The following is a 13984-nucleotide window of genomic DNA, read 5'->3' on the forward strand; positions in this document are numbered from 1 at the left end:
CACACTGTAGAGTAGGTAACCACTCACTGTGTAGTGATTACTAACTATAACAGCCCCCTGCACCATCCCGATGGTTGGAAGTGAGTGGCTGGAGAAGCGTTGGGCAGATTATAATTAGGTCAGTCTGGGCTACCTCCCAGGGCTTTAAGCTCCAGGGGGGCCCATGGCCAGATTGCCCTCATTATAATGTTTTGTGCAGCAACACATACTCACCTCGCTCCTGTTTCCCCTGCGCAGATCTCCACGCAGGGAACTTTCCTAGAACTACACTGCCAGCAATACAGAATGGCTGTATAAGGGGGTATAAGGCTCTGCCACCCCAGACTTGTAAATCCCCTGTCTATAAATGTACTGTTTAATGTTGATATAATGTGTGCACTGTAGATATGGTTTATGATATATTCTGTGTGCGGCCACTAGATGGCCACATGGGGTAAGCTACTTCTCTTGGTGCCCTCAGGCTAGGAAGAGCTAATAGCAAGGAGGAGCTTAGTTAGTAAAAATCTTAGGAAGACAGGAAATGACAGGAGAGTCCCAGAGAACAGAGGAGAGATACTACACCTGTGTGAGGAGACGCCCGCAGGAGAAGCAATTCTGACCCGCTGGGTCATATCTTGGCACCGGACACATGGGGCCCTGGTGAGAGGTAGGCTGACTGAACCACATCCCAAAAGGTGAAGTCTGGACAGTCTGGATGGTGGCTGCCCCCTGGTGCATGCCCAACGAACCCCCTCTCCAGGCTGAAGGACAGTGGGCTCCTTAGGAGTAGGTCCTGACGAACCGGGACAGAAGAGTACTGTCCCCATGGACCCCCATCATGGCTTATCGCTATCCCTGTGGTTGGGAGACGGACCCCCTGTGGACTTGATGAATCTGCCCAACAGATGAAGATGAGAGAGGGGATGATGGGCTCGGAGGCCCGAGTACCAGGGAGGTGGCTGGCTACCAAATTGTATGCAACTCCAGTTGCTAGTTGCAACGACCGCAGTGAAATACCGAAGCAGAGGTCCGAAGGACTGTTTGTAACGTTGTCCATGACCTTTGTAATGTTTAAGGAGCATGCCCGCCGATGGCGTATTAAGCAACTATTGAGTGTAGAAATATTGTTGCTTAAGAAAGAACGTGTCCATGTGTGGTGTTCGGGGACACTGGGGCCTGCTACAGTCAGAAGCTGTGAAATGGCTCAGAAGAAATAAGTACTGGTCCTGGCCTCATTTCCCAGCAACCTTCCCCTGTAGTGGAATGGAGGCGGTGGTGCAAAGTGCTGATCCAGGGCTGCGCTGTGGTCATACAGTGGTACCTGCTGGGACTACCAAAGCACCCCGCTGTCCCTTCTACAGCAGCACAGATCCAGGGGAGCTCCCATCGCTGGTGTGATTACGTCATCAGCCAGTGCTGGTGCCAGCATGTAAAATACAAGAATTGCCGGCAGTTGATAATATTTTAGTCTGAACTTGTGCAAACTGAACATAGCATACATTATCAAAAATAGCAGTTGCACTCAAGTAGAGGGAGGTAGAAAAAAACCAAAGAGATGTATATGATGAACATTGAAATGTGAAAATGCATTACTGCAAAAAATATGAAAAATTTGAAAAAAAATTTAGGAATAAAGATTTTTTTTTTGCAAATAAACAAGTCAGGAATGAAATGAAAAGAGGCAGAAGTTTAGATTAGGACCCAGTTGAGAGTTACTCTTTGGCGTAATAACTGTCCTCGAGTAAACTTGACCAATTTTATTGGCAAAATAACTATAATATTTTTTTCCCAAAAATGTTTCTCAAATTTTTCATGTTTTCTTTGCAATAATGCATTTTCACATTCCAATGTTCATCATATACATCTTTGTTTTTTTGTCCTTCTCTCTACTTGAGTGCAACTGCTAATTTTGATAGTGCCAGCATATAGAGTTGGAGACCTGAGGACCGCAGAGTGCCAGCGTAATAGGAGTGAGGTGAGTATGTGGTTTTATTTTTTTGCATATGAGAATAGATGAGATGTGTGCCAGTATATAGGTAGCTATGTGGGAACTCAAGCTGTATATACTTCTCTTCACTGTCAGAAAGCAGATATCTTAAAAAGGGAGAGACAGTGAAACAACCTATATTAGAACGTTTCAGATATTTTCACTATATACAGTAACTGACAGACATTCTGTCGCTTATCCATGTTATGTAAATAAAAGCTTATAACCTGACTTTAAATTCATCCATTGGTTTTATAAACTACTCTTTTGAAGGCTGAAACCCTCCCAAATTTAGGTTATGAAAATAAAGTTACTGCAAAGCTGAAATATTGATCATTTAATGAACACAGAAAGGTCAGATTTTGGCAAGACAAAAGTTTTGTCGCCCACAGAAAGTAATTTGAAATTCAAACAAATAATTCACTTCTAATACAAAGATATGTTGCATAACATTGGTGAATGAAGTTGTGGTGCTATTAGAGCCATATTTAATATTTTGTGCGACTTCCATGAGCTTGAAGGACTACATCCATGCGGTTCAACAATGATTCACACAATGTATTGATGAATTCATCAGGAATAGCAAAGAATGCAGTCTTACATGCCTCCCAGAGTTCATCTAGATTCTTTGGTTTTGTCTTCCAAGCTTCCTCTTTCATCCTACCCCAAACATGCTCAATGATGTTCATGTCTGGTGACTGGGCTGGCCAGTCCGTGAGCACCTTGATCTTCTTTGCCAGGAGGAACTTTGTTGTAGAGATGGATGTATGAGATGGAGCACCATCCTGCTGCAGAATTTGACCCCTTTTATGATTGGGAATGTAAGAGGTAGCTAATACTTCTTGATATTTTAGGCTATTGATATTGCCTTACACCTTGCAAATGTTTCGCACATTCCCATACTGAATGTAACTCCAGACCATGATCTTTCCACCACCAAACTTAACTGTTTTTTGGATCTATACGGGCTCCAGTAGGTCTTCTGCAGTATTTGCGGCGGCTGTGGTGTAATTCAACTGAAGATTCATCAGAGAAATTCACCTTCTGCCACTTTTCCAGCGTCCATCTGTTTAGCAGGCTGTGGGACTTGGCAAATGCCACACGTTTTTTTAATTGATTTTTGTTTAGTGCTGCCTTCTGGGCACTGATTCTACCATGGATGCCATTTCGAGACAGAATTCTACAAACTGTTCTAGTTGACCCAGGAACTTGAGGTGACCAGGCCTATTGGAGCTCTGCTGCAGTGGAAGAGGGGCTGGCTTTGGATTTTCTAACCAACAAACGTTCCTCCTGAGCAGTTGTCTTGCTGGGTCTGATGGACCTGGGCTTGTCAAAAACATCTCCAGTCTCTTCAAATCTTTTTTTAATTCTTTGTACTTGATGCTGAGACCAATTAAAGGTGCCAGCCACCTCTGCAGTGGATCTGGTCTTCAGCCTCTTGATAATCAAGGTTTTAGTTGCAGGGTGAATTTTTGGCATGTTGTCAGAGGTCAAGTTGCAGTTCAACTGAAAGTCTGGGGTGCTGGGTTTATTTTTATACACACCCACTAATTAACCGATCATTTAGTGAGCACAGGCGAGGATGTAAACTGGGATTGGATGCATTATATGACAAGGCGACAAAACTTTTGTCTTGCCAAAATCTGACCTTTCTGTGTTCATTAAATGATCAATATTTGAGCTTTGCAGCAACTTTATTTTCATAACCTAAACCAAATTTGGGAGGGTTTCAGCTTTCAATAGAGTAATTTATAAAACCAATGGATGAATTTAAAGTCAGGTTATAAGCTTTTATTTACATAACATGGATAAGCGACAGAACTTCTGTCAGGGACTGTAACTATTTAGTTTGGTTTACATAAAAGAAAAATACCTTTTTAAGATAGGTTTTATACGTTTCTACATTGAGGTAAACTAATTTCATATTTTCTCATAATAGTCCGGACTGAAATCTTCTAGCCATTATGTATGATTTTCTCACCCGCTGGTTGTACACAGTGAAGTTTTCATACAGATCTACAATACATTCTGCTTTCTTAAGGAATTTGCTGTAGGATTCCTCAGTCCACCAGTGGATCAGGTTCCCAAATGAGTCATATTGACCACCTACAATAGAAAAAAGAGCAATCTTAAGCTATTAAATACTGCAAATATAATATAAAAGGTGAAAGTACCAAATAGATTAATAAAAAACTATATAACTTTAAGGTTAGGGCGACATGGTGACTTTGTGACACGGGTTACTTGGACAAATATTGCTGGTGGTCGCGGCTACATAGCAGCACAACACAAGTGAATGGGGTCGTATTGTGACCCAGAGGGTATAGAGATTGCGTCAGGTAAGACGCAAGAACTCTAAAAGGGTCACATTTTTTTTACAATTTGTTTGTCGCCGTACCCTTAGGGCTACAATGCAACCTCATTTACTTCTATGAGATACAATATAGCAGTGACACCCAATTTTTGCTATGTAGGCCTACAATGCTGAAAAATAATTTAAACTGGTATTTAGTAGTATTCAGGACTAAATTCTTCTGATAATACTGTATGTCAATGAACCAAGCATCCTGAATTAACAACTGTCATTAAAACCACAAACTGTAGTAATTCTAGAATGTACAGTACATGTATATAGAGATTATAACTTGGACTTGTAGAGTAGAAGCTGCTGTATACTTCCATTACTAAAGACAAAGGGAGTCAAACATCCATAAATAAAAGAAATTACTTTATTCAAATACAAGCAGAATGGCATACATTAATAAAAAATACATAGGAAGAGACTCGGGTGTATGTAAAGCAAGATTGGCAGAAAAATATATGTAGTAAGGAGGGGTAATAAAGTAAACAGGTAATGCACACTAAGGCAGTGTGAAGCTTATTTTAAAGAAATGACCCGGAAACATCCATTACTCCTGGTGTGTGACTTCCAATTAATAGCGCAGACGAACGTTTCACAGCCTGAGGAAGTACACGCGAAATGAGCGTCGGGGCTATTGATTGGCATTGCATGTTTACTTTATTACCCCTCCTTACTACGTATCTTTTTTTGACAATCTTGCTTTGCATCCACCTGAGTCTTGTCCTATGTATTTTTTATCTATTTATGAGATTCTACTTGTATTTGAATAAAATAATTTCTTTTCTTTATGGACTTTTGACTCCTAATATCTTTTGTAGGATATACAGTACAGACCAAAAGTTTGGACACACCTTCTCGTTCAAAGAGTTTTTTTTAGTTTCATGACTATGAAAATTGTAGATTTACATTAAAGGCATCAAAACTATGAATTAACACATGTGGAATGAAATATGTAACAAAAAAGTGTGAAACAACTGAAAATATGTCTTATATTCTAGGTTCTTCAAAGTAGCCACCCTTTGCTTTGATTACTGCTTTGCACACTCTTGGTATTCTCTTGATGAGCTTCAAGAGGTAGTCACCGGAAATGGTTTTCCAACAGTCTTGAAGGAGTTCCCAGAGATGCTTAGCACTTGTTGGCCCTTTTGCCTTCACTCTGCAGACCAGCTCACCCGAAACCATCTCAATTGGGTTCATGTCTGGTGACTGTGGAGGCCAGGTCATCTGGCGTAGCACCCCAACACTCTCCTTTTTAGTCAAATAGCCCTTATACAGCCTGGAGGTGTATTTGGGGTCATAGTCCTGTTGAAAAATAAATGATGGTCCAACTAAACGCAAACCAGATGGAATAGCATGCCGCTGCAAGATGCTGTGGTAGCCATGCTGGTTCAGTATGCCTTCAATTTTGAATAAATCCCCAACAGTGTCACCAGCAAAGCACCCCCACACCATCACACCTCCTCCTCCATGATTCACGGTGGGAACCAGGCATGTAGAGTCCATCCGTTCACCTTTTCTGCGTCGCACAAAGACACGGTGGTTGGATCCAAAGATCTCAAATTTGGACTCATCAGACCAAAGCACAGATTTCCACTGGTCTAATGTCCATTCCTTGTGCTCTTTAGCCCAAACAAGTCTCTTCTGCTTGTTGCCTGTCCTTAGCAGTGGTTTCCTAGCAGCTATTTTACCATGAAGGCCTGCTACTCAAAGTCTCCTCTAAACAGTTGTTCTAGAGATGTGTCTGCTGCTAGAACTCTGTGTGGCATTGACCTGGTCTCTAATCTGAGCTGCTCTTAACCTGCAATTTCTGAGGCTCGTGACTCGGATAAACCCCATTTATAAGGCAAGAAATCCCACCGGTGACTACCTCTTGAAGCTCATCAAGAGAATGCCAAGAGTGTTCAAAGCAGTAATCAAAGCAAAAGGTGGCTACTTTGAAGAACCTAGAATATAAGACATACATGCAGCCATAACCTGGGAATGCGGCACGCAGAGGAAACTTCATCCCACGCACATAAGCCTAGTCTCTATGAATGTCACACAGATGGAAGCATTTACTACTACATTACAGTGATCCACTTTTTACATATGGTGATAATTGTATACAAGAACCACAAGGTACGACACACCATAAGATATCCTGTACCCTCTTTTCCCCACACCAATAGATGTGGCTATACCAGAGAGCAATCTGAAAAAACAAATAAAGCAGAACCAGCTTCCAGTGACTATCTAAAATAATTCTATTGGTGGATTTTTCCTCATCTTCGCTTTGTCTACATTTGATCAGACTATCTTGAAAAATATTCCCTTTGGAGTGCTTTGGCGTGAAAAAGGCCTCAAATCAGGCCGAAACGTCCCATATTTTCTCTACTACTGTATTAATAAATATACACCAAATTTTTGCAAAACCGAACTACTCCGCCTTCTTTTTTTCATTTATTTCTACGAATGAGAGTGCAGTGTATGATAATCTACCAAGAATATAAGACATACAGTATTTTCAGTTATTTTACTTACGTGATCCTGTGTAATGATTGTGATATAAATCACCAATTGAGCACTACTGCAGTATGATCACATACAGTATGTGATATCCGATTATAACTGCAAGATGGCCAGTGTAATGGCTGCATTACCATCATATGTTACTATTGCCCTACTGTGTCTTAAAATGTTACAGGCATGACATTGAAAAGATCATATACTACAGTCCACCATTGATGATAATATAAACATTTACCCCAATCATCGTATCCATGTGTGAGCTCATGCCCGATAATGGTGCCAATGCCGCCATAGTTCAAAGATCTGTAGATATATTAACAGGTTATATACTGCAGAGACATCTATAGTAGTGTTCCTTATAGAAACATTCCTCCAAAACAACAGATACCAAATGGCAAATGGCAATATCTTGAGATGCTCAGCCCCATTCTTTATGCTGGCCACACAATGCATAAAGGGGATGATACATCAAAGTACTTATGCCAGCCAGCTCCTGGCTATCTCTTCTACATTGGATAGAGTTGGAACCGGACGTGAGAGTGGCAATGCCCGGCCGTCTATTGCATAATTAGATGTAACTTATCATATGCCAGAAATCAGTCAGTAACTAGAGTAACATTTCTGACGGAGTGTACGTTACTTACTTGTAGGATATGCCTTAGTCCTGAAGTGGCGTGCGCCTCTTAAAGAATCAGGCCCCTCTTACTCCATAATGCCCCATCACAAGGACTGGCGTGTACAATGCCTGTCCTAACAAATCGAGGTCCCAGATTTTATTCTTGAACTTTTATGTTAACATGGTTAACATGTATCCAACTCAGTGGAGATGGAGGAGATTACAATTTGTCTGACAACTCTCATGCTACTTATAATTGAACACAAACAATTGGAAATATAATTATTATAGCGCTAGCCATAGACATGGCAGTTATTGTTAATCATCTGCAAGATTTGCCAGGCGTTAATAATTATCTTCATGTGTTTGGTTATATAAATGATTGGCTCCATTGATAGGAACAGTAATTGTTAATGCCGGAAAAGTTCCCTTGATATTTAGTAGTAAATGCTATATTTGTACCATTTGGTTTTCTAGGTGAGAAATACATGTTGGGTAAAGGAAATGTTACATTTCTGACATGGAAAACATCTTTTTGTACATGCCCCTTCATAATATGAATTCTGATTCTAAAAACTGAATGATCTTTGTTTCATGAGCACATCATTACATTTCGGGTACACTCACACGAGCGTATGAATCGGACGAGTGCAATGCTAGAAAATGTCGTATTGCACTCGGACCAATGTTATTCAATGAGTGAGAGCAGATGGTCAGCTTTTTTCTCATCCATATTCTGGATGAGAGAAATGTCACAGCATGCTGTGATTGTCAGCGAGAGCCATGTTACTCGCACTCATACAAATCTATGGATGCGAGTGAAACATCGGACTGCACTCGGATGACATCCGAGTGCAGTGCAATAATTGTTTCAGCTGACAATGGAGGAGATGGGGAGTTTAATCCCTCCCTCTCCTCTGCAGCTCCCGCCCCCAACTCTACAGCTGCAGTATCGGGTCACTACACGCTGGCAGCACAGCGGGAGCCGAGAGTCATTAGCATATTGCATCCGATGCACTCACATCGGATGCCATACCATTGTGTGGATCCAGCCTTATAGCTAATATAAGAATCTTATTTCCATCAGTGGTAGTCATTGTTTTTTAAGCCATAAAGATAATAGAGTGTTGTCAAATCTTAAAAGGGTGGTTCACCCCTATTTTTTATTTTCTAGATCGATATTATATTGAGAAACAATGTTTCTCTCAAATAACTTATGTTGGCAATAGTGCCTGTGAGCTGCGTTATTGCGGAACGCTGTTCCCCGCTCCGTGACCCCCGGGCTCCATGACCTCGGGGATCTGGTGACGTCAGGTCAAGTTCCGGACACGTCACATCCCTGCGGCCGGCCCCAGTCTTCCTGACTCACTGAGCTGTGGGCGATGTTTCACCACTTGTCGCAGCCCAGGGTGTCTCCTGCTTGCAACGCTTTGCTGTGAGGGAGGAGCAAGCAGATGGGCTGTGACGAGCAGTTAAACACTGCCCACAGCCCATTACTCACGGACACTGCGGCCGGCCGCGGTGTCAGGACCTTGACGTGACATCACCAAATCCCCGAGGTTACGGAGACCGGGGGTCACGGAGCGGGGAACAGCGATCTGTAATAGCGCCTCTCACAGGCACTATTGCCAACATAAGGTATTTGAGAGAAACATTGTTTCTCAATATAATATCGATCTAGACAATGAAAAATATGGGTGAACCACCCCTTTAAGGCTGTGTGGCCACAATGAGTTATGCATTTTCACAGCTGCATATTTTTGCTGCATCAAAAAAACTGCCCAGGTAAAAAGCTAAAAAAATACTGAACGTGTGCACTTAGTTATACAGTTCCAACAGAGTGGATGAGAGTTATAGAAATCTCATGCCAACTTTGCTTGTTTTTTACTTAGCGTAAACGGACCTGGGCTGAGTAATTCAAATATGCAAAGTGTCAGTTTCTCTTGCAAGTGCTTTGAGTTTTCAGTACAGATTTTTCTCCCAAAATTGCATTAGATGCGCAAAATACACAGTTAAAAACTGCACATGCACATTAATAAAATGTTGGCAAAATCAAATACCAGAAAGTATAAAAAACAAAGCAACTTTATTTAAAGCATGACATACCAAAAAGAGACAAAAATAGCAATGTCAAAAATTAAATAAAAACGCATGTTAAAAACACAAAATATGTAGAAAGAACATCTAGCACCATAACAGGAATCCAAACAGGAAATAGATAAAAAAGTTTTTCTGTTTTCTTAGATCATAATGTTAAAAATACATACAAAAATTAAAAAAACATGACCAAAACCTGACATGTTTCGGACCCTAAAACATGGTCCTTACTCTATTTCCTGGTTGGATTCCTGTTATGGTACTGGATGGTTTTTTCTACATATTTTGAAATTTGTTCCCCTGGGCCTCCAATCCTGGTGATTCTCCATGCATCAGAAAACTTTTGACATTCAAGGCATACAACGGTAGGCTGAAAATTTTTTTTTTTTGTTAAAAATACACACAAAAATGAAGAGGGAAACCCCCCTGAAGGTAATCTAAATTACATAATGTGTGCAGAAATTCTGCAACATCAAAAAGTCACCAAAAGCTCATTGTGGGAACAAAGCCTAGTAAAATCAGGATCAGGCAGAAGGATCTAACGTAATGTCTATGAACGTCTACAAATTCCATATTAACAAACAAATTAGAAATCTAGTTATTTATCACTAGCCAATAAGCCTCAGGGGTACTTTGCACGCTGCGACATCGCTAGCCGATGATAGCGATGCTGAGCGCGATAGTACCCGCCCCCGTTGCACATGCGATAACTTGTGATAGCTGCCGTAGCGAACATTATCACTACGGCAGCTTCACACGCACTTGCCTGCCCTGCGACGTCGCTCTGGCTGGCGACCCGCCTCCTTCCTAAGGGGGCGGGTCGTGCGGCATCACAGCGACGTCACACGGCAGGCAGCCAATAGAAGCGGAGGGACGGAGATGAGCGGGACGTAAATATCCCGCCCAACTCCTTCCTTTCTCATTGCAGGCGGGACGCAGGTAAGGAGATGTTCCTCGCTCCTGCGGCTTCATACACAGCGATGTGTGCTGCCGCTTTAACGAGGAACAACATCGCACCTGTCGCTGCAGCGATATTATGGAAATGACCGACACTACACAGATCACCGATTTACAACGCTTTTGCGATCGTTTATCAGTGCATCTAGGCTTTACACGTTGCGACGTCGTTACTGGCGCCGGATATGCGTCACTTTTGACTTGACACCGACGATATCGCAGTAGCGATGTCGCAACGTGCAAAGCCCCCCCTTTTACTGGACTTCATCAAAGCTTTGACCTCAGAATTCTGGCTAAAGAAGTTTTGAAAAGTTGCAATTTGTCTGCGCAATGCTGAGTTGAGCAAATATGTTGTAATCTTTGGAGTTTTCACATCATTTTCATCCAGCTCTACCAAAGTAGGCAGAGCTGGGGGGCAAGATGGGGGCTCAACGCAACAACTCATCTGATTCATTACGAGCAGCGGCGTTCCTTATGCAAAAAATCTTACCCCAGCTCCAAACTGGAGTATGATATGTGGCAAAGCACACTTCACTCATCGGTCCGGTGTGAAAATTGTCAGTTTTGATGAATCGGGGCCACAATTTAAATTCTATACCAATCACTTGTCAGTCTCATTATCATTACACTCAGGATTATAATGAAAGTAACACATCTATATGCAAAGCAAAACACAATAACCGCCATTCACCTCCTTCCTTTACAACAACCTTTGACCATAACAGAACTTTCCTAAAAATTACTTTTATAGAAGTTAATGAGTCAGAGACAGTCTATTCCATGTGGCTACTAAAAAGAACAAGAATTATGAGTCCATTATTCGGCTTAGAGATCAGTGTGAAAGCTGCAAGATATCTGATGTCTTAATATAGATTTTGATTAAAAAAATAAAAAATGAAATAAAAAAATTGTCCGTGTGGGAGATGTTTCTCATAGCAGAAAAAAATGTCAAACTTAAACATTCAATTTATTTCTCTAAAACTTACTGGGGAAAATCTGGATCATAGAGTGTAGGTTGCAGAATACCAGCAGGAAATACTGTGAATGACAAACGTCATAATCTTAGGTAGTTATAATGACTGAACATGCTGAAAAACTCACATGGTACAATAATTTACATATTTGTAGGCAAATTCCACTAAAAAGCAGCGGATTGGGGTTCCTTATTACTTACCCATTTGGTTCTTGTTAGGAAGATAGTAGGCATTAAGGGCTTGTGGAGGGAGCAACCACCTGTAAGGAATAGTAGGGATAAGTAAAATACAACTTGCCTAATAATTCTGCGCGCAGTGTATATAGGGTGAGATGTATTCAGAGGATTTTTTTTTATTATTGATCAACAACTATGTTCTCAATCAACCCAAAAGACTCATAAATATCAAAGCTTAGGAAGTTGGAGTGTTTTTTTTTTTTAGATTTGGCTATCTTAGGAGGATATCTGTTTTTGCAGTTAACTATTACTGTGCAGAATTAAAATAAATAAATAAAAACCAAATATATTTCCATCTCACTTGTTAATTTTCACCAGGTAAACAAATACAACTGCACACAATTGAGAAATAAACATTTCTGACATGCAAAAACAAACCCCCAAAAAATTAGTGACCAATATAGCCTACCATCCATAGATTCTGTCAGTTGCTTGATCTGTTTACGATCAACATTGTGTGCAGCAGCCACCACAGCCTCTCAGACACTGTTCCGAGAGGTGTACTGTTTTCCCTCCCTGTAGATCTCACATTTTATGAGGGACCACAGGTTTTTTATGGGGTTCAGATCAGGTAAACAAGGGGGCCATGTCATTATTTTTTCATCTTTAGACCTTTACTGGCCAACCACACTCTGGAGTAGTTGAATGCATGTGATGGAGCATTGTCCTGCATGAAAATCATGTTTTTATTGAACGATACCAACTTCTTCCTGTACCACTGCTTGAAGAAATTGTCTTCCAGAAACTATAAGTAGGTCTGAGAGTTGAGCTTCACCCCATCCTCAACCCGAAAAGGTCCCACAAGTTCATCTTTGATGATACCAGCCCATACCAGTACCCCACCTCCACCTTGCTGGCATCTGAGTCGGAGTGGAGCTCTCTGCCCTTTACTGATCCAGCCACTGGCCCATCCATCTGGCCCATCAAGAGTCACTCTCATTTCATCGATCCATAAAACCTTTGAAAAATCAGTCTTAAGATACTTCTTGGCCCAGTCTTGACATTTTATCTTATGTTTCTTGTTCAAAGGTGGTCGTTTTTCAGTCTCTTACCTTGGCCATGTCCCTGAGTATGGCACACCTTGTGCTTTTGATACTGCAGTAACGTTGCAGCTCTGAAATATGGCCAAAACTGATGGCAAATGGCATCTTGGCAGCTTCACACTTGATTTTCCTCAATTCATGGGCAGTTATTTTGTGCCTTTTTTGCCCAACACGCTTCTTGCGACCCTGTTGGCTATTTGCCATGAAAGGCTTGATTGTTCGGTGATCACGCTTCAAAAGTTTGGCAATTTCAAGACTGCTGCATTCCTCTGCAAGACATCTCACAATTTTGGACTTTTCAAAGCCAGTCAAATCTCTCTTCTGACCCATTTTGCCAAAGGAAGGGAGGTTGCCTAATAATTAAGCACACCTTATATAGGGTGTTGATATCATTACACCACACCCATCCTCATTACAGAGATGCACATCACATGATTTACTTAATTGGTAGTTGTCTCTCAAGCCTTACAGCTTGGAGTAGGACAACATGTATAAAAAGTATCATGTGATCAAAATACTCATTTGCCTAATAATGCTGCACATGGTGTATACTATATATAACCATTTACCAATTGGTTTAAATAATTTTATATGACAGAACAGACCTTTATGCAGCGATATAAACTTAGTTTATAAAATATAGTATATTTACACACACTAAACAAAAATATAAACTAAACATTTGGTGTTTTGCTTCCTTTTTTCATGAGCTGAACTCAAAGACCAAAGACATTTTCTATGTACACAAAAAGCCTTTTTCTCTCAGATATTGGTCACAAACTTGGCTAAAGGCCACTTTACACACAGAGATAAATCTGCGGCAGATCTGTGGTTGCAGTGAAATTGTGGACAATCAGTGCCAGGTTTGTGGCTGTGTACAAATGGAACAATATGTCCATGATTTCACTGCAACCACAGATCTGCCAAAGATTTATCTCTGTGTGTAAAGTGGCCTTAAGTCTGTGTTAGTGAGCATGTCTCTTTTGCCGAGATAATCCATCCACCTGCATGAGGGGTGCCTGTATGCGTGTGCCATCTTTTGCAAAGTGCCATCGTTGCTAAGTGCGGGGCAGTTATTTCAATGGCAATGGACTAACATCAATCTCCTCTCTCTTCACACAGGTACAACTACAATTCTGCTTGCTGTAACCCCATATGTCCTGCATTATATCTTTGCTGAACCCTCTTTTCTGGTACAACTACAATCCTGCTTGCTGTAACCCCA

The 13984-nt window shown here is 41.2% G+C and overlaps 1 protein-coding gene across 2 annotated transcripts in view; it reads right to left on the reverse strand.

Annotated features, from left to right (window-relative positions):
* ECEL1 (endothelin converting enzyme like 1) overlaps window positions 1–13984 on the reverse strand; it is a 191722-nt gene that overhangs the window by 34267 nt on the left and 143471 nt on the right. For both annotated transcript variants that reach the window (XM_075340419.1, XM_075340418.1), the window contains 4 exons: window positions 11681–11739; window positions 11493–11544; window positions 7072–7139; window positions 3948–4072 (listed from right to left, as the gene is read on the reverse strand). In XM_075340419.1, the coding sequence (XP_075196534.1) occupies window positions 3948–4072; window positions 7072–7139; window positions 11493–11544; window positions 11681–11739 (304 nt within the window). The remainder of the gene's footprint in view (window positions 1–3947; window positions 4073–7071; window positions 7140–11492; window positions 11545–11680; window positions 11740–13984) is intronic.

The sequence above is a fragment of the Anomaloglossus baeobatrachus genome, chromosome 3 (genome assembly GCF_048569485.1).
Source record: "Anomaloglossus baeobatrachus isolate aAnoBae1 chromosome 3, aAnoBae1.hap1, whole genome shotgun sequence".
Classification (NCBI taxonomy): Eukaryota; Metazoa; Chordata; class Amphibia; order Anura; family Aromobatidae; genus Anomaloglossus; species Anomaloglossus baeobatrachus.